This window comes from Varroa destructor, unplaced genomic scaffold (genome assembly GCF_002443255.2).
Source record: "Varroa destructor unplaced genomic scaffold, Vdes_3.0 BEIS01000003.1, whole genome shotgun sequence".
NCBI lineage: Eukaryota > Metazoa > Arthropoda > Arachnida > Mesostigmata > Varroidae > Varroa > Varroa destructor.
Window position 1 is genome coordinate 14,040,883 of NW_019211456.1, and position 27,532 is coordinate 14,068,414.

The 27,532-nt window shown below is 40.6% G+C and overlaps 1 protein-coding gene across 10 annotated transcripts in view; it reads right to left on the reverse strand.

Annotated features, from left to right (window-relative positions):
• The window catches only part of LOC111246668 (uncharacterized), a 231,408-nt gene that overhangs the window by 26,425 nt on the left and 177,451 nt on the right, over nt 1-27,532 (reverse strand). For all 10 annotated transcript variants that reach the window (XM_086982363.1, XM_022796634.2, XM_086982362.1 and 7 more), the window contains 11 exons: nt 25,903-25,988; nt 23,986-24,067; nt 17,825-18,040; nt 17,109-17,210; nt 16,408-16,492; nt 11,958-12,122; nt 10,832-10,934; nt 10,287-10,507; nt 9,813-9,965; nt 5,303-5,413; nt 1,982-2,107 (listed from right to left, as the gene is read on the reverse strand). In XM_086982363.1, the coding sequence (XP_086838489.1) occupies nt 1,982-2,107; nt 5,303-5,413; nt 9,813-9,965; nt 10,287-10,507; nt 10,832-10,934; nt 11,958-12,122; nt 16,408-16,492; nt 17,109-17,210; nt 17,825-18,040; nt 23,986-24,067; nt 25,903-25,988 (1,450 nt within the window). The remainder of the gene's footprint in view (nt 1-1,981; nt 2,108-5,302; nt 5,414-9,812; nt 9,966-10,286; nt 10,508-10,831; nt 10,935-11,957; nt 12,123-16,407; nt 16,493-17,108; nt 17,211-17,824; nt 18,041-23,985; nt 24,068-25,902; nt 25,989-27,532) is intronic.

Consider the following 27,532-nt stretch of genomic DNA (forward strand, 5'->3'; position numbering starts at 1 on the left):
GTTGTCAACGATAGCTAACAAGATTACAGCAGTTTATTGAAAAAAATTGACCTTATTTTGTACACAAAAAAACAGGTGTGATTTTCTATCATGATAATGCCAGATTACGTCAACAAAAATCAAGAGAACATAGATTGGAAATTTCAACGAATTCGGTCGCTCCCAATGGCGAAATTCAATTTCAATGGAGAGATGCAAAAATCACTCGACCCACTTCTTGGCCCAGATGCCACAAGTTTTACGGTGATGAGACTATAATATTAGCAAAAGTGGCAAAAGGGCATCGATTAAAATGGCACATGTCTAGTGTAGTAATTCTATTATTTTAAAGTATAAAAAATGTGTCATCGAATTTTTGCTTCAAAACGGTCCGATAGCACAATATATTTTAGCTTAATCGCACATAAAAATTACAAGTCAAGTAATTCAACACAAAGCCCAATCGTATGGTACCCAGGTCAAGGAATGTTCTTGGACGCCGAAATCTATTATGTGTACACAGTTCAAAACCCCAGAGAAATGAAGAGGGGCAGCAGTTGCATAAACACGATGAGATCAGGCAGCTTCCATTCTTTGGCTTAGCTCCGCTCTCAAAATTTTGCGTCTGTGTTAAGGGGTGAACGTAAGATAAGGGGGTGGCGGCATCAGCATCCAGCGTCACTAACAACAGCAAGCTGAATGTAGTCAACTTGGTTTGCTCGCCGCTTAGTTGTCTGTGTCGCATCGTTTAGCTCCAGCCAGCATTTCTTCGCCTGCACGATTTGTCGTGTTCATCGCTTGCTTTCTCGACATCCCGGGCCTAACGTAATAGGTAACAGCTAGGCCCTGCTAGACGAAGCTAAGCTAGCGATACTCCGCTACTGGATAGCGTTTATTACCACTGCCTTCAGCTCAGTGTCGACTGTTAAAAGCTTCACTAGTAGATTGCCGTTCGATCCATCACCCTTCAATGGCGCTAGATCGTCGGTTCAAGAATCAAAAAGCTGCCATGGATGGAAAGGGAGAGCCTCTGGTAGTACCTTTGAAAAAGATCACTCCCAAGAAAGCATTGTCTCCCCGTTAACGCTTTCCGCACTTTGTTTCTGTCAAGCACACGATCGAATAGTCGCGAGCCTACTATAGGTCGGAACCTAGTGCTTTCCAGTTCGTCTCAATGATGTGTTACAGCCAGCTCCATTTGGTAGACCTGCGATGCGTGGCTGACGTCAGCGTCATATATACGCTGACGTGTGGACCATAAGGAACGATCTTTGTTCGTGGTTGATCTTTGCGAGGTTGTGGGAAAACGCAAGGGCGGAAGGACGAAAGAGCGCTGGGGGCGTTGTACATATAGAGCTGCATATACTCTAATAAAGCGTAACGAAAGAATAAGCGGAGGACAGATGACAGAGTGTGTGCTTTAGCAAAGTACTAAATATACCATGTAGTAATACCGCTTTGTGTGGTACTTTCGAATCGCAGGTGCACAGCGTCCCTTTTCATGGTTTTTTAAGGCAACGCTACAAAGCTGTAGTGAGGATTAGTGTAGAAAGAAGACAGGTGAAAGTCAAATAAAATCAGATTTTTAAAGAAACGGTTAGACAAGCGATTGTAATTAAAATAAGAATAAAGTTACATTTAATGACTTTACGTTTGCTATGAAATTCCAGTTGGTCATATTAGCTTACACGTTAATGCTATCCTTGTGGAACTGTCATCAATTCTCAGTTATCAAAAAGCGGATACCAACTTTAGTTGTGTTATAACACAAACGGGAGATAAAAATATACTGGGCAAGCGAGGTCCAAAGGTGCTTCGAAAAGAGTTCCTGCCATCTTCATCTTTTTTATATATTTCACAGTAATGAAAAAAATGGAAGGCTGCGAGCATGTGCGAGTTGATATAGTTAGTAATCTAATGCTGTCCTAGCGTTATCTGCTCTCAATAGGCTACAATCTAATATACTGGCCAAGAATAGCCCTATGTGACTGTCAGTACTCACCATCGTAGGCGTAAGGGCAGGCACAGTCATAGTCGACCACACTTCCGGGTCGCGTGACGACTCTGCACGTGCCGTGCTTGCATGGGTTTTGTTCACACGGAGACCGTCTCTGCTCACACCGTTTACCTAAAATCAGTGATCAAACAAAACAGCAGTTCTCAGAGAGCTCCATGATCAGCCAGTGACACATTTTAGACCTATTAGGAAAAGGTGCTGTGAACGCACTAACAGAGTGCATTCTCGATATCTTCTATACTATGCATTTGATCGAGGCCAGAACGCTGCCAAAACAGCCCAGGATATTTGCCTTGTGTATGGAGTGTTCAGGAGTGATTCGTCAGGTTCGAAAACGGTACACGGGACCTAAATGATGCCTCCAGTTTTGGCCGATCGTTTGCGTTTGATGATAACCATCTGCAGACATTTTCGAAGGAAAACCGCCGACAAACAATTAGGAACTGGCTGAAAAGATGGAGCGTAGCCACACAATCGTCATGAGTGATCGCAAGTCGCTAGGGTTGATACAGAAAGTTGGAGCTTAGATACCTCATCAACCCTCTAAATCCAACCAGGGATTACGGTTTAATGCTGCGTTTCAAAGTCTAGCTCGATGTGGAGAGTCACGCTATCACGATGACTAATTTTTGCATAGAATTGTAACGGGTGACGAAAAGTAGTAGTAGTAAACCGAAAATCGCGATGGGTGGTTCCAGAAAGGAGGCTAAGGCCTACGATTCAGCCAGATGTTCACCCCTAAAAAGGTTATGTGTTACGTTTGGTGGGACTGCAACGGCTATGACTGACTGGGAATTCGTTCCTGCCAATTGTTGTTTATTTGGCCCCGTTGTGTCCAAGCAACTAGGATATTCAAAAAAATTCGACAGACGGCGTCCGATCGTCCTGCTGTATGATAACGCGAAGCCTCACACAGCAAACGTCGTCAAAACTGCTCTTCTGGGCTTCGATTGTATTCTTCACATCATCTGGACCTTGCTTCGGAAGCTATTTTCAACACGGATCAATAACTTGAAAGGTAGCTGAAAACTACTTCAAGGCGAAATCCGCTACCTTCTAGGGAGACGGCATCTACCATTTGGTAGAGAAATGAAAAAAGTAGCAGACAATGACGGGGCGCACATAACATAATAAGTTAATGGTACAAGGATAAGGATATCTAGTAATTTCTGTTCAGTCTAAGGGGGGCGGAAATTTGTTTTTGATCCGATGTGCTAGGTGAAAAAGGTTAAAAAACGAGAAATGTAGAACACACAGGCAGTCTTTATGTACCAGCAAATGAAATTTTTCATTGCGGTTCCCCCTTCGACGTTTTTCTATTTTTAGGCTAACTAAAACGATACGCAAATTAGTCCAGATACATATAAGATGCGACACGCACATAGGTGTAGCGAGAAATACTAGCGTTTATAACTTTTATCAGCTTTGAAGTATCGCGTGAAACTTCATCGGTAAATACAGCCTATGTAAATAGCGGGAGTAGAGAGGCTTCAATAACTAATACCGTGTCTCAACACATAAAAAAAACGCACACCTACATGAGAAAATGGAACAAGGTCTTCAAAGGTGCTACAAAGAAGCGACCGAAAGGGTACAGGAAAGTAATTTTTATGTACATGTAAGGTATTACTTATAGCAATGTCAAGAGCTAATAACCAATAGCGAGCCGAAAAAAAAATGGTGTCATTCACAAACGAGCTGACAGGATCACATAATAAGCATGCATTAGATAGGATATATTGTTGTAAAAATGCCAGTTGTTTAAGGACGCAGCGTTCGTTAGCGTAATCAAAGATAAAGAGAGCCTATCAGGCAAGGGTGGGTATTATATGTACGCTGTGGCTCAACTCTTATGCAACTACATACAGAGTTGAGAAATGAGGCACACAAAGCATAATGGTAAGAACCTAATACACTGTTGGACATATAGACAAGATTATCGTAAATAGCGTATAGTAAATTCGTAAGAAATACGAATAAAAGATGGCACTCGGAACACGCTGTGCTTATTGGGTAATACTGCTCTGTTTGCTCTTTTGTCTGATTTCAACTTTATATATTCCAACATAGATAACCACATAAATGAAACCATTCGTTATTTAGTCACCGTTATCCGTGTCGTTGATATAACTCGTAGAAACGCAAGCTCTGGCGATAGTTCAAGTCGACCTAAGCGAATGAAACGTTTGCCCGGGGTGTTTCGAGACAATTCTACATTGTAGAACTATATTGTGTTTGATACTGATCACTTTGTAGGTAACTATTTAGGTAATAATTATACATGTGTACGCGTTGATCTGATGATTGAATTTGATGTTGTCACGACGCAGCGTTCAATACGGTATACTAGGCAAATAAAACGTGCTGGTAGATGCCGGCCGTCTTGTGCTCTAGGGCTGAGAGCACTGCTGTGCTGCTTCATTACACGACGCTGCACGGGACGCAAATTCACCCTCAGTCGTGACAGACATGATCATTTGTCTGTGCAGACAGGACAACGAGTTACGAAGGCACAAAGCGCAAGCGCTCCTCTACCTAAACAATCAGAATGTGTCTGCTCGCGCGAGCTGGTCTGCCCGTTGCGGGTTTCTCATCCTTCTGCCCTAGCAGAGTCATTCGGGCTCCGTGAAATAGTGAGTGGATTATACAAATCGTTGTGTCGTCAAGTGGCGATTCTTTCCCTTTGCAATATGTTCTCAGCCCAACGGAATGCTCGTTTTGCTTATTCTATAAAACGACTCCTTCATGTTTGTATATCCGTAGTTAGCCTGCATATAACTCAAGTTCACCTGGGCTGGTGGAGTTGCCACCCTCTAACTTTTCATAAATATTCCGAAACATGTTTTGATGATCATGATCATGATGACAATTGTATCTATGTAGAAAAATGGTAATTTCCATCAAACGAAAGCAAGTAAATTACTACCAGGAAATCAAAGCATGCAAAGAGGTCTTCAAGGTTTTTTCGTAAGCCGGTCAGTACCACTTAAATACGGCAGATAGAATAAAATCTGTTTACTACATAATTTGAGCTAAGTAACTCAATTTTCTTCAAACCCCGTTTTCCATTCCTCTGTGCTCCATGGGGGAATCGGCCGCGCTCGGGCTTTCTGCGAACAAAGACGTCTAGTCCGTATGCACGTATGTGCCTATAGTCCTAACTCGAGAGCATACGGCAAGCTTGTTGGGACTTGTACTAACTCTTTGATGTCCCTCTTGACAATTGCTCTGTTCTTGCTTTAAATGGTAGAAGCGGAAAAAGGCTTTTGTGAGTAACTGACTAAAGTCCATAGATGACTGTCTCACCTATATATCCAGATTCACAGAAGCATTCGGGCATTCTAGTACTTTCGTTCACTCGGCATACACCTCGTTCGCAGAAGCCATTATCGCAAGGACTCAAATGACACAAAACACCTATAATCGTTCACAAAAAGCAAATAGATTATAAGAAGTCAGTATATATACGCACATGTAGAAATATATGCTTAAGTAATAGTACTAATTATTTATTTGTATCGAAGTAAATTATAAGATCACATTTGATAACTTCGCAGGATACAAATAACTACATGAAATTTCTGAACAAAATCGTTAAATGTACACTCTACAGGGGCTTTGTTGTAGACCGTGGGACATGCGCTCCGATCCTCAATAAACTTTTATAAAAGAGCGCCTAATGTGCTAATATGCCCTCAAAGCGGTTTGCATACTGTAGAGTGTCGTGTACGAACATATCTATTGTCGACTTATGATCGACCTTCAATAAAAGTAAAAAGAAGGCAATGTAACTATTAATGTTTAGGTCGCTAGCTCGCTGACGACCAACCGGAACTTGGAACAATAAACCGTCTCGATAGAAAAAGACCTCAGAAACTGCTTTTGTATCCCGTGGGACCGCGTAATGTGCACGCCATTATCTAGCTATAGCGAGCATGGTCATGGACTAAGATCTTGTTGAACCAAAACCGACTTAGACCACTGACAGCTTCGTGGAATAATTTTTATAGAGAGCACGGTGCATCGATAAACGCTGAGCGGCGTTACAGTACCACATGAACTCTAATCTTCGGAGAAAAGCTTCTGGTACGCAGACGACACGAAGCTGTTTAGAATTGCCGGAGTTCAGGGTAGCGAAACCAAGTACGCCCTATAGGAACGTAGAGCGTCCCGATGCATCTTACTTTCTATGAAAATTTACTATCGTCGTCCCAACCGAACTTGAATGTTACCGTAGATAGCAAAGGTGGGTTGCCTTTGCATGACCATTCACCATACTTTAGAACCGTACGTATAAATACGATTGCGGATGAAGTTAATCGCTCAACCTATTCATTACGTTGCCCTATAGATGCTATTTCGACAGTGAATATATAACAATAGTGCACTTTAGATAGAAGATAGTTCACCTTCTGTAGTTAGAACCCTCTTAGACCTAAGTCGTATTGCTGATTAGAGTACCAAATAGTAAGAAATTCTGGATCAAAGAAAACATCCAAGCCCCTACAAGCTTTTTTCCCTCTACAAAGGCGATGTGGTACGAAGACTTTCCATTGAATCTTCCAAAAATATTTTGCCTCTGCAAAATATTCGTGCCTTAAACAGTATACGATTTCCCTTAATTATACATGCCTAATGAAACTTGCATTAGGAGGTAGTCACCCTACTATTTTTCAAATTTTTTTTGTTCACATTCTCTCAAGAGCAAAGGTGTTAGTAAGAACCTCTGAGTGAAGTACTAGCATTTTTGCCTATCATTATGAAATTGCTGTTTGCGAAAGCTATTCTTTCGCCTCGCTTAGGATTTTCGTTAGGTAGGGTTAGCATTCTTAACCAGAATGAAGTGGTCGAAGAGGCTGATGCGTTGAAATTCTGGCCAACGCGTTTTTTGAGGATTTTTTTAATTGTACATTGAGGTCGCTACATTGACCAGCCGCAATATGCTCTATAGTTTGATATTCTTTCCCCCGATGCTCCCTAACGAGCGCTCGTTAGCTTTCAAATACGGAAAGGCTGTTAGTGGTGCTTCAAAAAATACTATGCATACCTTAGAAAATGTTTAATTTAAACCCATAAGGCATGTATTTGTCAACGCCAGTCTGATCGTTCGACAAGAGTGGCATCTGAAATGTCGAACCTTAGGCTTGCTCGGTTTTTGGGCTCGAGCCGCCAAAGAGAGGAAAAGAAAAGCCTGAACATTCCAACACGCCTAAACAAGGGCTGCAATAAGCAGGGACTTTTTCGCTTGTGACTAATGCGAACTGGTCCTGTCTAACAGCTGTGGGTATAGTCTAACATTGGCTAACATTGATAAGGTTAGAGGAGAAGAGTTAAAGCACCTTGTGCCTCTTTTTAAAGCTATGTAGAAACGACTAGTACTATATTGTACTTGTTGATGGTGCCTGAGAGCGTACGGTGTGCACACATCAGAGGATTCTCAGTAAAGTTGTACCTTTCAGTTGCGCTATAAGCAAATCGTTAGTGTTTAGACAACAAGTTTTACATCGGCAACTGATATGTATATATATATATATATTATGCACGTACCATATATATATTTATATATATAAAATGGAACGTAGTAAGTGATATGTGTAGTGACATCACCATTGAAAACTATCAACAGACTAGAGAACAAAAAGCATAGTTTTCGACCATGACAATGCCAGACCATATTTATCTTTTGCTACCAAACAAAAATTGTGGAAGTTTGAATGGGAAATTTTAATACATGCCCCACATAGCCCCGATCTCGCACCACTACCACCATCATCTGTTTTGGCCTCTGCAGAACCCTAATATTAGCGACATTATTTATTTGATTTTTAGCGAAAAGATGGAAAAATCACTTGCCGCAGTTTTTCACACGGAAATAAAAGACACTCTACAGTGATAGATTATTGGTGTTAGCCAAAAAATGGCACAAGTTTATTGATTAAAAAGGTGCCAATGTATAGTTTGGTAATAATATTTCAAAATATTTACCTTGAAAACCGTCAGCTATTTTTCAACTAGCCAGTTTGGAGCGATTATATATGTCTGTATGTGTATATAGATAAAAATTGACAGGACAAGTTGGAGGACAAAAAAGAGGGCGAAAAAATGAGCTTAAAGCACTGATTCATTCAGATGGCCAACCAATTGCCTGAACGATCGTCAGTAAGAAAAATTCAGTGACCTTCATGGTAGTAGGACAAGAATAGAACTACCGGTTCATATAAAAGTTTCAAAAGTGTACTGGCATGCAGTAATAGATAATATTCCCTGTAGAAGTAGGAAAAATCGACCTAGTGGACAGCGAAGCGAATTTTAAAACGAAGTTTTACCTCACAATTTGACACAGCTATGATATAACTAAGACACTTCGTCATGAATTTGTCGGATGACTTATATTCTACATGTTCCAAAAATTCATTTTAGACATTTGTTACCTACTCATACTTGGAAGACCGGTATTCTAAAAGCAACTTCAGATACTGTTGTTTTCGCGTGTCACTGACAACATGCGTAGGTAAAATCGAACCAACTTCTACGATAAAATTTCTGTAGTAAGGTAAAAGGCGGCGCGAGAACGAACTTCATTGGCAATCGAGTTTCTCAGAACTTGCTACATTTCGTCATCAATCTGCGCGACAAATAGATCCACTGCAAATAGCAATTAGGCCAGCAGGAATTAGATCGAAGCCAAGCAAAATAAGTCAAACCTTCGCGGGCTGCCCCTGATTACTTTCGGTCGAATCCCGCTTGACTCTCGAGAAGAACTGAAGTCATTATTCTAAGCCGAGAGCAAATGCATGCAAAACCGTTTGTAACCACAAGTTCTCAATAACAGAAGCTCCCGGACGCACCGTTTAAGCAAGCCTACCTGACGTAAAGCTTCCGCATTCAAGACAAAGGCACCCAGCCGGGACGAGGCTGTTGTTTCCTATGGTTGGTGCCCGTGTCATAATACAACCAAGCCTCTCTCTATGTTTCGAGTTTGACGTTTGGCGTTATCGTTAGGGATTCCAGCAGGCGGGTAGCCCCCAGCACGGAACGAAGTGCATGTACATCTGGGTTCGAACCTAGGAGACAACGTGTACCTAAGACTAGCAGGCAAATACGTTACCCACTAAGATATCACGGGGCAAATCAAAGTAACGCAGGTCTCCTTTAGCAATGGATCTATTCTGCTAATTCACGTAGACACGAGTGCCAAATTTATAGAGAAATCTTTTATATGCAATGAAAGTCATTGCTGCTTATTATCTATGATAACCTTCCCTAACTATTCTAGTCAAACATACATACGGGAGAACTCATTAAAATTTCATATTTATATACCAGTAAAGGGTTACCATTGCTCTGTTACTAGCTGCAGTTACTTATTTACTGAACGTACTCACTAGCAAGAAGTTTACAACTGCGACAAATGAGCTCGAGCAGTTAGTTGCCCAATGGCAATATAGAGAGGCAACGAAATATCCTGCTATAAACCTCATCTGTAATATATAGCATACCGGGTAATGCAACTACGAAGTTCTAACATGCACTTGTTGACGAAGTACACCAAAGCGAGAGTATGGTCTCGAAAGGTGATGAATTTAACCAGATGAAACATACGCATACGTAACGTGTTCTACTGATGATGCACAGTCAAATGAGATCCAGAACCTATCTAGCATCCGAAGTAATAACTCCTTTGTAGAAGTACGTGCGGTCCAAGATCTTTTCATTATTTTTTTTCGTTTCATTCCTTTAATGATAATTATGGCCTCTAAACCAATCATTGGTTGTGGTCAAGGGAAACAGGGCGTTGTGATAGTTAAATTCGTACCATTAAAGGCAGACAGGCACTTGCATACGTTGCGACCACTCTCTTCTATGCAACGGCCGCCATTGAAGCACGGATTAGGCCTACAGGTAGGCAGAGCAAAGCTGGACTCCGGTACATCCAACCCCTTAACGGCTACCGACGTAAAGTTTTCATCTGTAATTGGAAATGACCTCATTCAACAAATATTATCTAGCAGACGAAGATTGTTACAGCCTAAATTTCCGTCGTGTATCTCATGCAGACTGCGTTCTTATAGTACAAATCTTTGGCCATCTTTTCACCGAATTACACTTGTTCGACAAAGACGAAACAGTCGCTCCCTGCCCTCATAACACATAAAAGTGGTACACAGTTAAGTTGTAACTAAAACCGCGTTGTGCTTAACTGAAAACCTGGAAGTTTTTTAAGTTGATGGTGACTGGATGGGGTCCGTCATTTATTTGTGTGGTATTTGACGGTCGACCGTTTGCGTACCTTTTTTGACCTTGTAGCGAATAAGCAAGTTATCCTGCGGTTCGTAGTTGATAACCATTCCGTTAAGCAAGCTTTTGATGGTGACGAGCTTAGTAGAGGTGGAGTCCATATTGGACTCGGGGTTGGACCAGACACCGGAGGAGGCGTTGCCGTCAGATGGAATATAGACCACGCTTTGCCACTGTGATGTCGGAATAGAATTAGAAGTCGCTACCGCCCGCCTAGAGGGAGACAAGAAGACGGGCAGAGGGAGAAGGAACGCCATGGATTAGGATCCGATTTTTAGAACGGGCCTAGTAGCAAGCAAAAAATTGCTAGGTGCTTTTCTTTTTAGCGGTAGTTGTTTGAAAAGCCTCGCTACAAGTGCAAAAGGTGTGCACGACATGCTATTTGAATTTGAAGATTTGCTTGAAGTGAATTCTTCAAACGCTGTTATGTAAGTGATTCTGATAAGTAAGAGCTTGAAAAGAAAGGTAACCCCATTCTACGGCGAAAGGAATACGTTCTATCTCATATATGCTTTCCCGCGAAATACAAAGACTCACCTTGTCCGATTGTAATCTTGAGCACGGAAGACCTTCTGAGTTTTGTGAAATTGGGCAAACGGATCCTCGAAGATGATTTTTTTCAAATTGCCCATGTGACGGCCTGAACACAAATGATTACTATAAATATTTTTATGGAACACGCCAGAGCATCGTGCATACAACTGTAGATCCTAAAACGGAACTTCACCACTAATTGAGGTACTGGAATGACTTAGGTCCTTCCAGCGGATATCAAGCCGATACTATAGACATAAGATATTACAGCGATGATACCTTCTGTTGTACTTCACTACAAATCATTGTACTCTGTTAAAAGAAAGCATGCATGTTATGCGGTTGCTTTCAACTAACAACAGTCAACATTGTGATGACTGCAGCCACTAGAGATCGTCAAATCGTTATCCTTTAATATCTGCCATAGCTTTTACTTCAGATCAATAGGAAATTATCTCTTTTAGGTACGCCATACGTAGAAATGCCTCTCGCGATAGTTAGCTTATAAAAGAAAGGATTATAATTTTTGTGATTTGGAAAAAAGTGGAGGACACTGTTCGTGTGACGGCTTTGCCGAGAGAGTGCCCTTGTCGGTCACTTTCTGATTAAATTGGTGCGCAACTAGGTTGAGTGGACTTCGTGTATAAATAACTTTTTGGTTTCTTGAGAAGTAACTTGTATCGGACGATAATACTTTTAACAGAAATCACTATAGCACCGTCTTAGCAGGGATAATGCACGGTCTTAGATTGCCAGAAACCAACAAGCCTATTTTAGGCACTATGGAAGTTGGTGGTTTGAGTAAAAAAAGTATTATTTTCAACAGGTTTTTAATAAGCGTCCTTCTGATGCGCATTTCACTAGACACTTTCATTTTCGAACTACCGTTCAATCCATTGCATTACCTAAATATTCTTATTCAATGTACTATTCATATTACTAAATCTGATGTACGTGTCTTTTCATCTGTCTGTGACGCTTGCATCGTTCACTCCCTCTAGAATTTACCACTGCCAGGAAACCGAATAGGATGCTTCAGTTTATGTTGTGCCCCCCCCCCGTAAAGGGCCATTTACTAACGAGCCCGACAAGAAGTCTGCAGGTAAATCTAGTGTATTAAGTTATTCACCAGTATAGTTGCGCGTGACAAATTCTATCCGGTGTCCAGCGCCTGAGAAGATTTGCACTGAAAGCTGGCTGAGGTGTGCCGGCACTGGCTGGGGATAATTAAGTGGGCGCAATTCTGAGCCACCTTCGCCCACCGAGAGCACGGTCGATAACTTCTGAGCCGAAACTGAAAGAAGTAATGCATAAAAACTCTTACCATCGTACATAGAATACGATCTATCTTAAATTATTCCTGGGATAGTCAAGTTCATTTTTGACAATAAATATGTAAAATGTAATAAGAGAGATGTGTTTTTAAACGCTGTTATTATCCAAAGACAAATTAACGTTCATCAACACAACTAAACTTTATATAAATACACACGTTTCTGGTATGCTCGTCTATTTTCCAATCGAACAGGTACTCTCACTATTACTTCTGCTAAACCGGCACACTTATTATATGATACCCCCATAGACCGCCGACTCTTGCTTTACTGATTCACATCAAGCGACAAGCACTAAAGCGAAAAGCGATAATAAACTCCTCAATATATGGCTCATTAGCTAGCGTATGTTCACACTCCATTGAAAATTCGTCGCAGCCTGTTCTTCAATCTGAGTTGTGGGTTTGCACCACTATACACTAGAAACAGTTCATACCACCAGTCTATTAGAGCAATTAATTCTCCTGGCAAATGTTCATTGTTTCTTCACTCTCTTAAGTTCACTGTTCTGTTTCCCTAAAATATTTTTTTTCTGTCCGTCATCTCTCCTGAGTAGATGTTTATAAATATACCCGCAGTCTGCATATGGTATCACGACTCGAACCTTTATTCGTTCATAGACAGATAGTGACAAATATATCGTTAGATGTCGCCCATAGTCTGCACTGTATGTACGTATACTGAATGACACGACGTTGAAAGATGTAGGATTGAAGGCAAAAACCGAGGGCGATATGGAGGTGGAATTTAGCAGTTGTTGTCACAACCATCCAACACGTGTCGATGGGCACTAACGGTAGAAGACACACACTCACTGCAACGCCAAAATCCCTTGAAATCTCGCCAGCGATAGGTAGAGCGAAAGATTATCTGTAATCAACTCAATGAGCTGACGCGACCTCAGCTTATCTAAACTAGTTAATTAACGTTAGCTAGCTTCATCACCCTTAGTGTTTAGGGACGTCTGAAGAAGGAAGGGCGAGGAAGAATCAAAGCGATAGAAAAAAACGTCGTCTAGGCTGAGGCACAGTATCGGGTTGAGGGGTAACAAAGCCAAGTTGCTTCTAAGCGATGCCTCCTTCCTTTCCAAACTGATTTTCGCCCCCAACAGCACACGGAACGGTTGTCTTTATAATCAGCGGTTTCCGCATGGTAATCGTACCCGTATAGTACACCTTGTCGTACAGCTTGTGAGTGATGACGGAAAAGGCTAGAGTGGTCTATTTTACCTGGCAAAGCACAATGAACCTTAAACGCTTGCCACATGAGGGTCGTTCGACGCATCTGACACAGGGTCCGGTACCTTATGCGAGTCGAGGACTTTCTGCTTGATCTTGCTCTTAACATCGTACCACCCGATCAGGTTCTTCATCGACCAGTAAAGAGGACAGATGTGGCCATACGTTGTAATCAGTAAAAGATTGTAACAGAAACTTTTCGGGTATGTTACTAGGTTGTGTTCGTTTTGCTGACTTTATACTAAATAAGCAACGCATCTATTTGCACAAATACATAAGTGATGTTGTAAGTGAGGCATAATAAAATGAACTTTCTATAAGTATGTATATGTTAATTTTCTTTTTAGGCGACTTCCAATGATAGACAGGCGTTTCGATGCTCCTTTACTCCTCCTTTAAACTCCTAAAGCAAATAGTTCGGTGCGAATCACTAACCAACTATTGCACATGCGCAATTTAGAAATAGATCGGCTGTGATCTCGGGTGAAAGGGTTCGATTATACCAGTATGTTCTTCGCAGACATGTACCCTTTTGAAAACATATGCCTAGTTATTAACTAACAGTCTGCTGAACCCGTTCAGTCCGACGGACAGAGACATTTTCAAAAACTAATATTGTTACAAACAAATCATTTAACAAATAAAGGTATACTAGCGGCATGATATGTCTTATAACATCGTACAGGACAGTGTATCGACGACCTTCTGTGATGAAGCTGCAACATAAACAACAGCAACGTATGTCCATATAACAGAAGACTCAATCATCCCGAAATCTTTGGTTTCTATAAAGTGTTTTCTATAGTGCACCTACTAGATTTTGATGACTTTTGCTTTTGATTGGTCAGTGCGCCGATAAACAGTTGACCCGAGCCATTTTTCAAGAGTAGCCGCGAAGTTTTAGTAGGATAAGAAAACTTGTTAAACAGTAAAGTTTTCTATCTGAGCCCTAAACAAGTTGCTGGAGTGATGGGCAGTGCTTTTTGCCCAGCATACAGAGCCATGCAGAAAATGAAACTCTGTAAGAAATGCAATAGCTGGACATTAATGGATACCGCGTATTAGAAGCTCGTTCCACATTCACCTGAAACGTTTGCCAGTTGCTTCTTTCAAGCCACTGCTGGAAATCAACTGAGGTAATTATAGAGTTTGCAATGTCTCTTAATAGCGACGCACGAAAAGAGTTACGCAGTTTGTTTCACTAGGTAAAATTCAACGTCTACGGGGGACAAGGCATGCTCTAGATACGGTAACTTGTGAGAGACACAGAACGCATAAACCAACCGACACACTCTTCATACCACTTAAACCGGGCCGTTCCGTGCTAGGCATGCCAACGATGCCAGTGTCAAAATGTTTGAGCCTTCGCTACTTCCACAACTTTAAGTTCATATGCGGTTACGAACGTTAGCTTGTAATCCGTGTCACAAACAGCTTTGTATATGTTTCGGGGCAGACGAAGCCGAAACGCATGGCTGGCTAGCAGTGAGCCATTTAGTTTGCGCATCTAAGTTACCTCAGAGGTTCGTTGTAATTAGCTCAGTTTCTTAGGATCGCTTCGAGTGTTTGAACCACTCAAAGGAACTTGTAGTTTTATTTAGCCTTAGTAAAGATAAATAACCAATGTCACATCGCAATCATCTGACGAGGATAGAACGAGTAAGCAGCCTGTACAAACAGTGTCAAAATTAGGCCAATAAATATTCGATGTCTAAAATAAGGCTAACTGGATGACAAAGCATGAAATCATACATACAAGTACACACTGCGATAGTATCTATTTAATACTCTGACTAGGACTTTTACGAAGTGACTACGCGCTGCAAATGGCAATGATGGTTATGAACGCTTTGCCATATGGAATTTTGGATGACTGATTAGGACACTAAATTGCATCCGCTATAGATGCAATAGATCGTACTTATCGGCAGTCGATTTTAGCTTCGCCTGAACCCTATCCCTTTCCCTGTTCTAGTGGAGATTAACTATATAAATATGCTTGACAAAACGTCCCAGCTTTTCGATCAGTCCAATCCACCTTAATCTCCCTTATAGGTTTAAATAAAGAGCTCCCAACGTACACCACTTGCTCTGTCATTGTGGAAATACTGGCCTACAACTAAGCAAAGGCGGTAGATGATAAAATATGAGAATATTGCAAGAAAACTATCCTCAACGGCGAAGTACTTGCTATTGTCTGTAGAGGCATGTTTTACCTGATCAGATAATTACGCAGGCCGATTTGAGTTTACTAAAAGCACGACCTAAACGCATAACGTTGCCGGCCGTATCACACTGCTTCTCTTGCGATATTAGCCAGTGAACTATTTAAGTTGACGAAGCCCCTGATTATTAACACAGGAGCTACACCGGTTACTGGCCGACTACCTGAGAAGGTCGAATATTTCCAACGAGGGTCAAGCGAAGGGCAATCGCGTGAAGATAATTTACCTAATGGAACCTTGATTCTCCCTAACTAACTGGATACGAACGGATTATTCAGTGGATTCAAAATCCATCTGTTTCTCCTCGATGAAATCTGGTCGAATCATCTTGCCTCCGATGCCAGGCTTTAAGGATATTTCCAACGCCCAGAGAGCCATCGCAACACACTTTGAAGGAATAATACCTTACGAGACATTCTCGATGAAACAGCGGATACACGTCATTAATATTTCGAGACCATAAAAAATCAAAGATTGCTATAAGCGATAATAATAGTACGATCTTCTGATTCTTCAACCTTATTCTTCAACCTTTACTCCCTAACTGAAATGTCAGCATGTAAGAAAACACGCTGAGCTCAACATTCGTTTTTTTTCCTCACACCGCAAATTAAAAAACAGTTTCTCTCACATGCTGAGACACGTGTGCACTCAGTGAGATACATTAATATTAGACAACTAAAGGAGCCTATGGCGGAAAACCTGCGTTAAAATATATTACACGCATTGCCAAAAGCTCGGTCGGTACTGATTTGGCAAAATCAAACATCATGGATACTTACATAGCTGGTATTTAATGCTAAAACCTCGGTAGCCACCCTTCATTGAAACGAAATTGATCCACACCGACGTCTGGTAGGCCATCACCTATTGTCGAATAATAATAACAACAGAAACAACAACAATCTGTCATGTTGTGCAAAAACCAACGAAGTTGAAGGCCACTTTGTTAATAACTATAAAACTGTTTAAGTAAGTCTAGCGAGCACATTAGTTTCTGTGGCCTACCTGCTCTAGATAAGGGTTTATCTGTAAAATATATCGTAAAGCTTGTAGTATAAGCCCAAGCTAAGATCTCACATAGAAATATAATATTAATGAAAGAGTACGGGTTACGACTTTTATCAACGTTAATAGTTTTATTAAATCTCACGTCATAGATTTTTGTTATTAGGCGCTTAAATAAATTTACACCTATGCTCGATGCAGGTCGAGTCTGCTATAACCTCGAGATAGCAAATCATTATGAAATGATACAAAGCAGCCCTTTTAAAACCTTGCGTGTCTTTAATAATAATATCTGTATCTGGCCTTCAAAGTTCATTTTCAACCCGCAAAGTAAGATCAATCCTTTAAATATTTTTTGCAGTTAAGCCTTATTTTTTCCTTCGGCATAACGGCATATTTTATTGGCCAGATCAGTACAGCCGTCATAGGAAGCTACAGAATAAGACCCTGATTTATTTAGGAATAAGGAACTCACCTGGTGACCTTCGGGAAGATAGCCGCAAAGTTTGAGCGTGCGGTCGCCGTCTCCTAAGTTGAGCTCCAGATAATCGTCGAGGCAGAAATTAGTTGTATGATTCTATAACGCACATTTACAAACAAATCTGCATATTAACTTACTAGCTAAGAGTGTCTCCTACTCAAAAGAAAAATTAAAATGCTTAAAATACGAAATCTGTAAGGACTTCAGTGAAATGGTGATCGCACTTATTGCCAGTTATATCAACTATACGACGAGTGGAATTAAATAAAGAAGCATACGATATTTAATACGTTTCGCTAAATAAAAAATATTTATCACTATCTTTTGTATCATAAGCTAGTCTCTGATTCTTGAGTTGCCCGTGAGAATATCACGGAATCCATAACCCACGAAAATTAGCGAATGGTCGTCTAGCTAAGGTGCATTACGTTCTAACTCTTCTGCTTATATCAAATTTTGTTGAGGCTATCGCTTGAAAAATAAGAATCTTTGGGTTCTGTAATAAAATGTCTATGAACTAAATGTGTGCGCATTTCGATTAGAACAAGCTCCCAACTTTGCCAAACATTTGGTGTATACATTAACGTAGCACCAAGCAGTTTTTGTCTCTATTCTAAACAAGACAAATGTCAAAGAAAGTTCCCAGTCATACAGACACACTATGATCGCCATTTTATTCTAATTATGGGTAGCTAAGTCCCAATACGAACCCGCGTCCCGACTTGAAAAGCGTCAAAAGTAAGAAGTACGGTGGTTGGGCCATCTTTGCCACCTAGACCTCCATAGCGTTCCTTTTTCGTCCTTCCGGTATTGCGTTGTTTTCGCTGGTGACCGCGCGAAGTTGGGCCGTTTACACCCGGCTGAATCTGGTAGTGGCATCTTACCGCTGGCGGGTACGGTTGTGGATATCGTATGGAGGTGAAACTCTGTGGAATTACAAATAAACGCATCTCAATATTGTAAAGTGGTTTTTTTACTGAGGGCAAATAGTGACTTGAACATATAGGACAAAGCTTAAGCCGTTTCATAGTTCCAAGGAAGCCACTGGATCGTCCGAAGGCCTCCTTTAACAAAAATATATTCTTTATTAGAATCATTTATATCATCTTCTGCTAGTTTAATAGATGTACAATAAAACCTTTCGAGCCGCCGAGTTCAAACATTCTTTGCTTTTGACTTTGTTGAAAATCTGTTACCTCACTTTTTATATTATCTTGTTCGGCGCTATTTTAGGCAAATATTTGAATGTTTTTTAAAATAGGCCTCTAATAATATACAATTCAGTAAATATCTACACCAAATGATCAGTTATTTACGTGTCGCAATTTAGAGGTAAAACTATTTTCTTCGGGAAAAACAAATAATTAGGTATCTGCTTCGATATTAGTTGAGACTTCTGAAAGATTCGAACTATCGAATATTGAGAAAAAAAAATAAACAGGAATGCCTTTCGTGAAACAACAGGTTGTTACAGGTGGAATCATTATAAAGACAGAAATTAATGAAAGACTGAAAGAATAGACGACTACAACTCCGGCCTTCAATGGAAGGGCTGTTATGATCACGGTAGCTTTGGAGCAAAACAGAGCATGGGTAATAAGCTATATGTAATATCAATAAAAGATTCTTCGAAGTACCGAAAGCACTGAGGATAAAGGAAAAAACGCGAAACATTGAACCTAGAACATACAAGTATTATGAACGGAACATGGTCAGTCTGTACCGTTCACCAGACAGGGCAAGGAAAGGAGATAGCGTAGGATTAGAACGATGTGATTTTGGTTCCAATGCCTAGCTGATCTTAGTGTAAGCCAATGTTTATACCTGCAGTGGGTATACGGGCATTTCGTTATTATGGTATACTGCCGGAAAAGAAAATGGTCAATGTTGCCAGATATCTCGAATTCCTGAAGAGCTTTATGGACGTATGGCACGGAAATCTACAGCACAGAGCGTGCTTACTTTACGATACTACACGATTTCATGGCCACGTTTCAATCCTAGCCTTGGTCGGCGAAAACACAATTGAACGGTGACCCCAGTCATCATATTCTTTAAATTTCAGTCAGGTTTAAGTTTTTCCACCCATCAAATAACCTCCAGTTATATATATATATATATATATATATATATATATATATATATATAGGGTAAGGCACCTAAATTGCAATGGACTTTGGGGAGTGTTTATCGTAACGAGCATGAGTTCATTCGCGCCCTGATACAAGAAAGAAGCCAATTTTTTTATAGCAAAACAGCAAACTTATCATCATGGAAAACAACGCATCCTTTTCACAATTTAGGCAAAAATTAGCCGCTACCGAACATTTTCGCGCAGAACGAATTTCGCCAAGCATAAAACTTGTTTTTTTTGTTTGAAATCGATGCTTCATGTTATTGCTGGTTTCCATACGGCCATAAAAAAATTCGAGAAAAGCTTTTATGATGCAAACTGGAAGATCGCCGATAGGATTGGAAGGGTTCAAAAATCAATCAAGAAGCTTTTTTTTTTATACGTGTGGTTTTTTTTTATAGAAACTAACGGCCGTTTTGGAGAAATAGATATCAACGGTCCAGATAAACCTCGACGACTGGTCCCTTTGAGACCGTTTGCCCTTTTCTGCACCTGTGGCCGTTTTAGTCGTTACACGTTTAGGATTTTTGGTCAGTTCCGAACGTGCGGTAACTGTTAAAAAATACTTGCGGATTATAAAAGGAAGATTCTCAAAATAATTAGTGAGTGGCTTTGGTCCACTGTTTAGGCTGTCATTGCGATGAACGGTGGCTATAGTGAACCAACATAACCAGCAGGAATGACGCTCCTGCATACAACAAACAAAGTGTGAAAATGTACGGTAAAATTTATTTTCCTTATTCAGATATCGTCTTAGAGACAAAATGTACGATACTTCACATATACGTTCTTTCTTACTATTACTTCTACGGTAATTTTGTGCTGCTAATATTGAGGTAACAAGCATCGATCATCAAAGATCATAACCATTACTTCATTCAGTTCTCATCGAACTCGTGACTGAGCTATCGATTTGACAATAATGCCAGTTATAGATCAACTTCTGTAAACGCTCGACTTCTCCGCGGTCGCAATTTCTCTAGTTGAACAAGCCCACACCGCCACACAGACATATACGCTATATCGAATGAAATTATTAGTTAAATTCGATAGATGTCGTGTTGGCGTATCGTACTTTTTCGTTGACATAGCAAGGAACGTTTTTAGTGTCAGGTCTTTGTCGGCCACACCTTGTACATTTGACAGAAGGCTTACACGTCGCACACACAGACAGCTCTGATCCTAAAGCATCGCGCAAGGCTTTCCACTGGTTCTGATTCGTTCGGATCAGCTTCTTTGCCTTTCCACGGAAACAAAACGGGGAACGACAACGAGAAAAAAATGAATCCGCCCCAAATTCGAAACTAGATAATCGCTGTCGCTATGCTGTCGGTTAGTATATAATGTCGGTTGATTGTATCGGCAATGCGAGAGAGGGAACGCTTGTAGCGCACTGGCTGAGCGACTATGAGGAAACTCGGTGTAGCTGACGTGAGCTGCTCTGGCGTCTCGCAGACCCTTAACTTCTGTTCGTTGCATGTTCAACCCAAAAAGGTCGGGAAAGCCCATTTCCCTTTCTTAATCTGCGGTAGAGAAAACCATTTTTCGATAAATGGGGTGGCGGAACGCCGAAGGAAGAGCTATCTTGCCATCATAACTAATCGGAACCGCTGTCGAGCGAAAAAGCCAGTTGTTAGTGCGGGAACAATGGAGTTCTCTAGTTTGGTCGGTCTTTGGTCTGAAAGAAAAGAAAACTACAATGAGCTATTTTGTGAGAATAGATGGAAAGTTAAGAAGCCATACTTATATCGTCACAGTCGCCTGTTACCAATTTGGCGAGCTACCAATATGTCCGACAAGAGGTATCCGACATAGTAGCAAATAATCGGTTAAATGAAGGTCTTTCAGTTCAGATTAGCGGCGTTTCCTGCTTAACCGTGCGACAGATGTTGTACTTTAGATATGCTAGAGAAAATATCTGCGCTTCATTGTAAAGCTGTCATTAAACTATGAACAAGATAATATACATTCGAACACTAGGACAATGGATTATGTTAAATACCTTTCTTCTAAATGCATCCTTCATGGGTAACGCTCGTTTCAACATAAACTATATATCGTTCCTTCACTTTCTTTTATTCCGACTAAAGTAATCCAATTGCTTGCATGACTTTTATTTCTATAGTTTCACTAGTTAATAGATAGGTCCTACTGTACCCTTTTATTTGTCCTACCGTTAGCGTATATGACACAGAAACGCCGGACGCTGACATTAAAGCAGTCGGAATAAAGATGAAATAAACACGGCCTTGTGTTTAGTTTAGACTCGTGCTACGCGTCGGCGTTTCTCGTACAAAAAACATTTTCTCTTCAAACGAAAGAGACTGCTTGATATACATTTTGTTCATTCGATGTACACAGGGTGCGATACACTTTTACTCTCGTAATATATACCGCAGATAAATCATTTCTATTAGTTTCTCTAGTGCCTAAGAATCGTTACGCTATTTCTATTCGACAGTTCACTTATCCTGTCTAATACTAACAATAGTAACGTGACAATAATCTCATTGAGATCTACTAAAGGTAGCCCTAAGCGATATTAGCGAGAACCACGTGCATGCGTATAGGTGCATGGTGATTGACTGTGTAGCTAGATATTCAACACAGCAGCTACCGGTCGTTTAGCCCCATTCGAAGAAGTTACTGGTTCAAGGTACTTCCAATTTCGACCTTAGCTGCTCCTTATGAGTGCCTAGCGTGCCATATAGTAATACGCTTCCAAGGCAAACGGGGTCTACTAGACAGCCGCCGACATCCTTCTGATGGCATGCCATAGGCAGACACCTTCTGCTTTCGCTAGCACAAATCTTGAATTGGCTGTTCGTTCTGCCAGTCGTCGGCGCACCTATATCTCTCTCAGCTCTTAGGATCAGGCGGACGGTGAGCTTCTGTTGCTACTACTACCGAGAGCATGCAAGCAGATTTCAGTATAGCACTGAAGAACCAAGCCCTCGTTCGATAGGTTTCTTCGATGAGGTTAGTAGCTCACAGAAGATACAGCTTTGCAGTGTGTGAAATGAGCCCGCACTCCTTCGATTCCAGTTTTTCCTGCGTCCCTCCGCGTATAGTCTGTATAAAGATACTTCTACGGATGAGCTTGCTGCTTTTGGTGAGCTCGCCATAGGAGCTTATTAGACCGGTTTCAACTTTTGTGGCTGATAGAGGGGCGGTCAGGCCACGCAGCGGCCATCTCTCAAGCGCAGGCGGTAAAACTTATCCTTAAAATAAAATTACGAACATGAACGAGATGCGGTTTGGTAACTAGTTAGCTTTTTTGTTCCCGAACAAATGGCCAAAGGACAGAGCACAACACAAGTGATCAGTAGGACAAGGCGATAAGACCGGCATCGTATCCTATATTAGAAAAGATACCCTATAGTGGCCCTAAACATGTTGCATAGCCATTATTTAAATTATATTTTTATTTTGTTTAGAAAGACGTGAGTTCACCTGTCCTTGCTATTTTTGCAGTTGCTAAGTAATCAAAACAATATAATCCTTCAGTTCAATGTTGATTCTCCTTTGAAACATTTTGCCTGTCCTTTAAGTAATAGCTTCAGCCCACCCATTTTTCCGGTTTTGTAAAATAATATACCGCTTGTTAATGACAATTGGATTAGATATATCGATATACGTATTAAACAATGAATAGATATAATATATACATTTTCGTATTTCACGATTTTTCCTTACAGCTTAGATTGTCAGACTTTTAATAAATCTCAATAAACATTTGTCGGAGGCAGGACGCCTTCGCATGCCTGGAAAAATTATAGGTTGTTTATTTCAGGGTCATTACTTCGAAGTAGATTTCTTATTATCTGACGATAATCATGCCTCTATGTTTAGTTGCACTTGTCTAATTTCTAAGGACAAACTTTTGCGTTTAGCACTTGGGCTAACTAGAGGCGCGGAGCAATTAAGTCGTTCTCAAATGTATCTAAATACGTCTGCTCAGCCCTTGAAGATGTTTCTTATTGGACACTCCGATGTCCTAGAGAGCAACAAGTAATTCATATTGTGCTTATAAATACAGTGATTTTTATTAATTATAAGCTTACCAATAAACTCGCTTTTTGTTTGCCAAAAAAAAGACCCGAATCAGAAAACTTCACCCGCATGAGTTTTAAGAGATTCCGAAAAGCATCCCTGTTTGTGTCAATATGCTTTGTCCTCTGTTACTAACTAGTTCTTAGAATTAGCATGTAAAGGCACAACCCGCATGTTTTTTTTTGTGCCGCTTTGTGGTTAGAGCATTCCCGTTTGGCTGAACGGCATATCGAGGCTGTTCTATTATCACTGGCAGAATGTCAGAGTTGTTTATTGTAACAATCAGAGACTGCTTAACTCAGATTAATCCGGAATTATTCTTCGTAATGGGTCTGGCGGTAGGTCTGAAGGGGCGACAACGACGATAGGGGCAATGTACTGCACCACTGCACTATCAAGCAGAAAAACAGCCACTCACGCGTACTCAAATATTTTTGAGTAAATAAGAAATACCTAAGGCTATTTGACAGATTCCGCTGCCTTTAAGCTGAGAAATTTGTGATAAATAGCCGGACAGGCCAGACAGTACAGCACAATTTAAAAGATTTCTTTAGTCTCTATAGCACGATCAGTTTTGGTTAAATTAATCGGGTTTGCAAGCTGGTGCATTTGAATTATAATCACGAATCCGTATTTCGAATATGCTTGTTATAAACCCAAAAGGAAGATTTGTTAAGTACTTACCTTCGCTCTCCCTTCTTCGACATAGCGGACAACAGGAATGTCTTTAGAACCGCACTCTGATATGATGTTTAGCACCTCGTAGCTGCGACAAAAGCAAAAAGTCTATGGGTATTAGGCTGGTTGACAAACTTGAGCCTGCATTTTCTACCTAGGCGTGCACGCGTCAAGGAAGTGTTTGACGGAAAACACTTTTCCGTAAGCATGAATACAGCTACAGTGAGAGCAGCTTATAATATGATGAGCCATAGGGTATCGTCGAGATGCAGACAGCCAAGCAATTTTTTGAACTGCGGAAACCGTACTACACCACCAATCAAACAAAGCTTACGGGAACATAAACATTAGAGAACGTTGTTTTGTTACTTCAGTAACAACGTTTAACGTAGAGCGGATTATGTTAAAGGTAAAAAAAGGAATTAGGCCATTTAATGGGATACCCAACGGCGATGCCAGACGTAAAACTCGACACATAGAGATTACATAATTTAAAGGATTACGCGAATATTCGAAATTCTCTCTATTCGAAAATTCGAAATTCTATTCGAAGCTGGTCTCACAGGAGATTCCTTACGTTTGAGCTGTCGTAGACCAGTGAAACAAATCACTCGGTAAATATGTTCTGCAATTTCATGTGGCTATCATCGCAGTGGCTGCACATGCCCAGTCCATTCATTTGAATCGAGTTCATAGGGACATTTACCCATGTTGAGAAATCGGCGGGGAAATGTCATCCCCCACCTTTTGTATCTTTTCCCTTGAATTTTTTACATTGGTAAAAGGAAGGAAAACGACGATAATCTTGTGGGCAAGGTTACACTCTCTCTCTCTATATTTTACATCATTTTAATATACATAAAAAGCACAGTATTTGACATTTGCATTAGAAACTGCACAGTACTTGTTATCGAAGATCGCTTATCTGCCCTGTGGAATGTTTATAGTGTTTTTATATATAGCTTTCGGTTGCTTGCTATACAAGAATAATTTTTTTACGATACCGCTGTCATGCTCAATCTAGGTCCCAATTTGTCTGCTTCTTGAGCATAGCGGGTTGATTCCAGTAAAACTGGTAACCATAAAGCGAATGTATACCAGTGCTCCGTTCGTACCCCCATTTGTAATTAGGTTCAACAATATTAACTAGCCTGCCCAGAAATGATGTCGTCTTAGATGGTTTTTTTTCTCCTTGTACGACGTCTGGCTATCTTCTACCCACCGATGACTATTGACAGAATCATATTTGGAACAATTGAAATAGTTGGATGTATTACAAATTCGTTCGGTCGAAATGCGGTGCCAAATTTATGGCAATAGACATTTATCAGTGTGGTGCTTTTATTAAGTAGCACGTAAAATTTTGCCTGTTTCAGTAAACGCTGCCTCTAAATTTAACGCTTAATGCTAATCAATAAAACTAAAATAAAATAACAGATCGGTCGTTATAGCTTTCTATAGTATTTTTTTCCGGTCTTGTTTATTAGTGATCAAATTTATTTGTTCTGCTTTCTTCATCGGAGTGTAAATATTATATTATTATTTATAGACTGAATTATTATTATTATCGACTGAAGAAAATTTAACGAAAAAGAAAGGATCCACTCGCGTCATTGATCACTTAAAAGAAAAGGAACTCAAAGCACGAACAGTAACTTATATAGCATTTGGTCACAGTACAAACGGACTCTTACAAAACCTCTCCACATATATTATTGTATTTATAAAAGCTCAAGCAATCGTTATAACGCAATGATATTCTCCGTTAAGAGACAACGAGGTTGCTTGCACAGGCAAGAAAAGCTGACATTTTCTACAACCCGTCCTTTTTTTCTCTCGTTATTCATTGACACATGAAAAAAGTCCTTAATGGATTTACATTATCTTAGATGCGTCGGTTCCTGTTTTCCGTTGTCCCTTTACCTTAAAGTGAAGCCGGACCCGAGAGTCGAGTGGTCCGTGTGCACTGTCACCTGGAGCTCCGTTCCCGATGAGATGAACTGCAAGCTCTACAGGGGAAAATCAGACGACAATGACAACAAAGTACAAATTGGATTATATATATATATATATACGCAGGAAAGCAATTCATCGTAACACTGACACCTATTTATCTAAACAATGGCCGCATTATCTCGCTGTGATGTTACGCTTCATCTCTTAATCCCCACGGCAACAAAGGATGAATAAACGAGCAAGACTACTCTCCAATTACTCATTATTAGCAGCTGCGATCGCCCCGAGCGATGTCTGCTAAGTAAGGGGCGACAAAGCGAACCCCACGTGTTGCCAACTGCAACAGGCCAGGCACGATTACAGACAACATCGCTGAATATCTGTGGGCGCAAGCAAGCTAATCGTACAGTTATGTGTATGTGACCTCCATATAGTAGTCTGCTATAGTTTGACACCTCTCACGTTTGGTTAATCAACATAGCCTGGGTACTTAACCTGGGACGGCCGCCGGCACGCTGTTCCGTTTCTCGTCCTTTTAGCTTTGGGAGCGACTGAAAGTCTGTGAGTGTATTTGTCTCTGTGCGTACGTCTACAAGTCGTAGTTTATCGGAGTAGGAACTTTTCTCTGCATGTGTGAGTATGTATGAATGACTGGGAGTCAGATCACAATTTGGCTGATTGCTAGCCAGCAACATTAATCGACGGTAGAGTGAAGCCCTGTCGAAGACGTTAGCGTGTAGTGCGACTGGCACAGGACGTATAATACCTACATACATACATATATACAAAAGATACGAAATGAATCTGGGAAAAATGGGGTATCGTACTGCACAGTGGCCAGTTGAGCAAGGATCTTACGTGACCTTGCGTTTTTTTTTGTACTTGTTATTGTCGGCTGAGACTGCTATAAGTGGTAGAACCGATAGGAGCGGTAGTGGTAGTCGCTGAAGGCTGAAAGTTGGACCGTAGGGTAATCGACGACCATCTAAGTGAAATCGTCACCTTAGTTTTCCTCAGGAAGCTATGCAATAAATAGTAAAATCTTATGAAAGACGATAATTTATTGATTATTAATTGAGTTATTGCCCTAAATGGTTCTATTTGACTTACTTTGCTAGAATTTGTGTAATTGAAAAACTACACTACAATTACTATTTTGAAGACAAAATGGCAGATATAAGAGCCGAACGGGTCTCGTTCACAATAATTTCCATTTTGCTGCATCAAAACAACGTAACTAACTGCCTGAGAAGACTTTCTACAGGAAAAACAATTGTCACATTACTACATAGAAAGTCTATGCCGCAGTGGTAAGCTCGGTCATCAGCTTTACCATTGACTTACCATAGAATATATGGCACTTGATCAGCGTAAATATGATTTCTCTCGATTTCCGTTGCCTATTCAAATTGATCCAGACACTCCTACCCCACGGAAGTCACCTTAAAACGGATCTACATCAATAGAACCCACAACGATAACCTGCCTATATTTCAATATTGTTTTTCTTGACGTCCTGGACGGGCCGGGATATATAAAAGTACGGGTTTCTTTTAAAAGGCCGTTACTTAAATAGGTCGCATGTATTCTTAGGTTG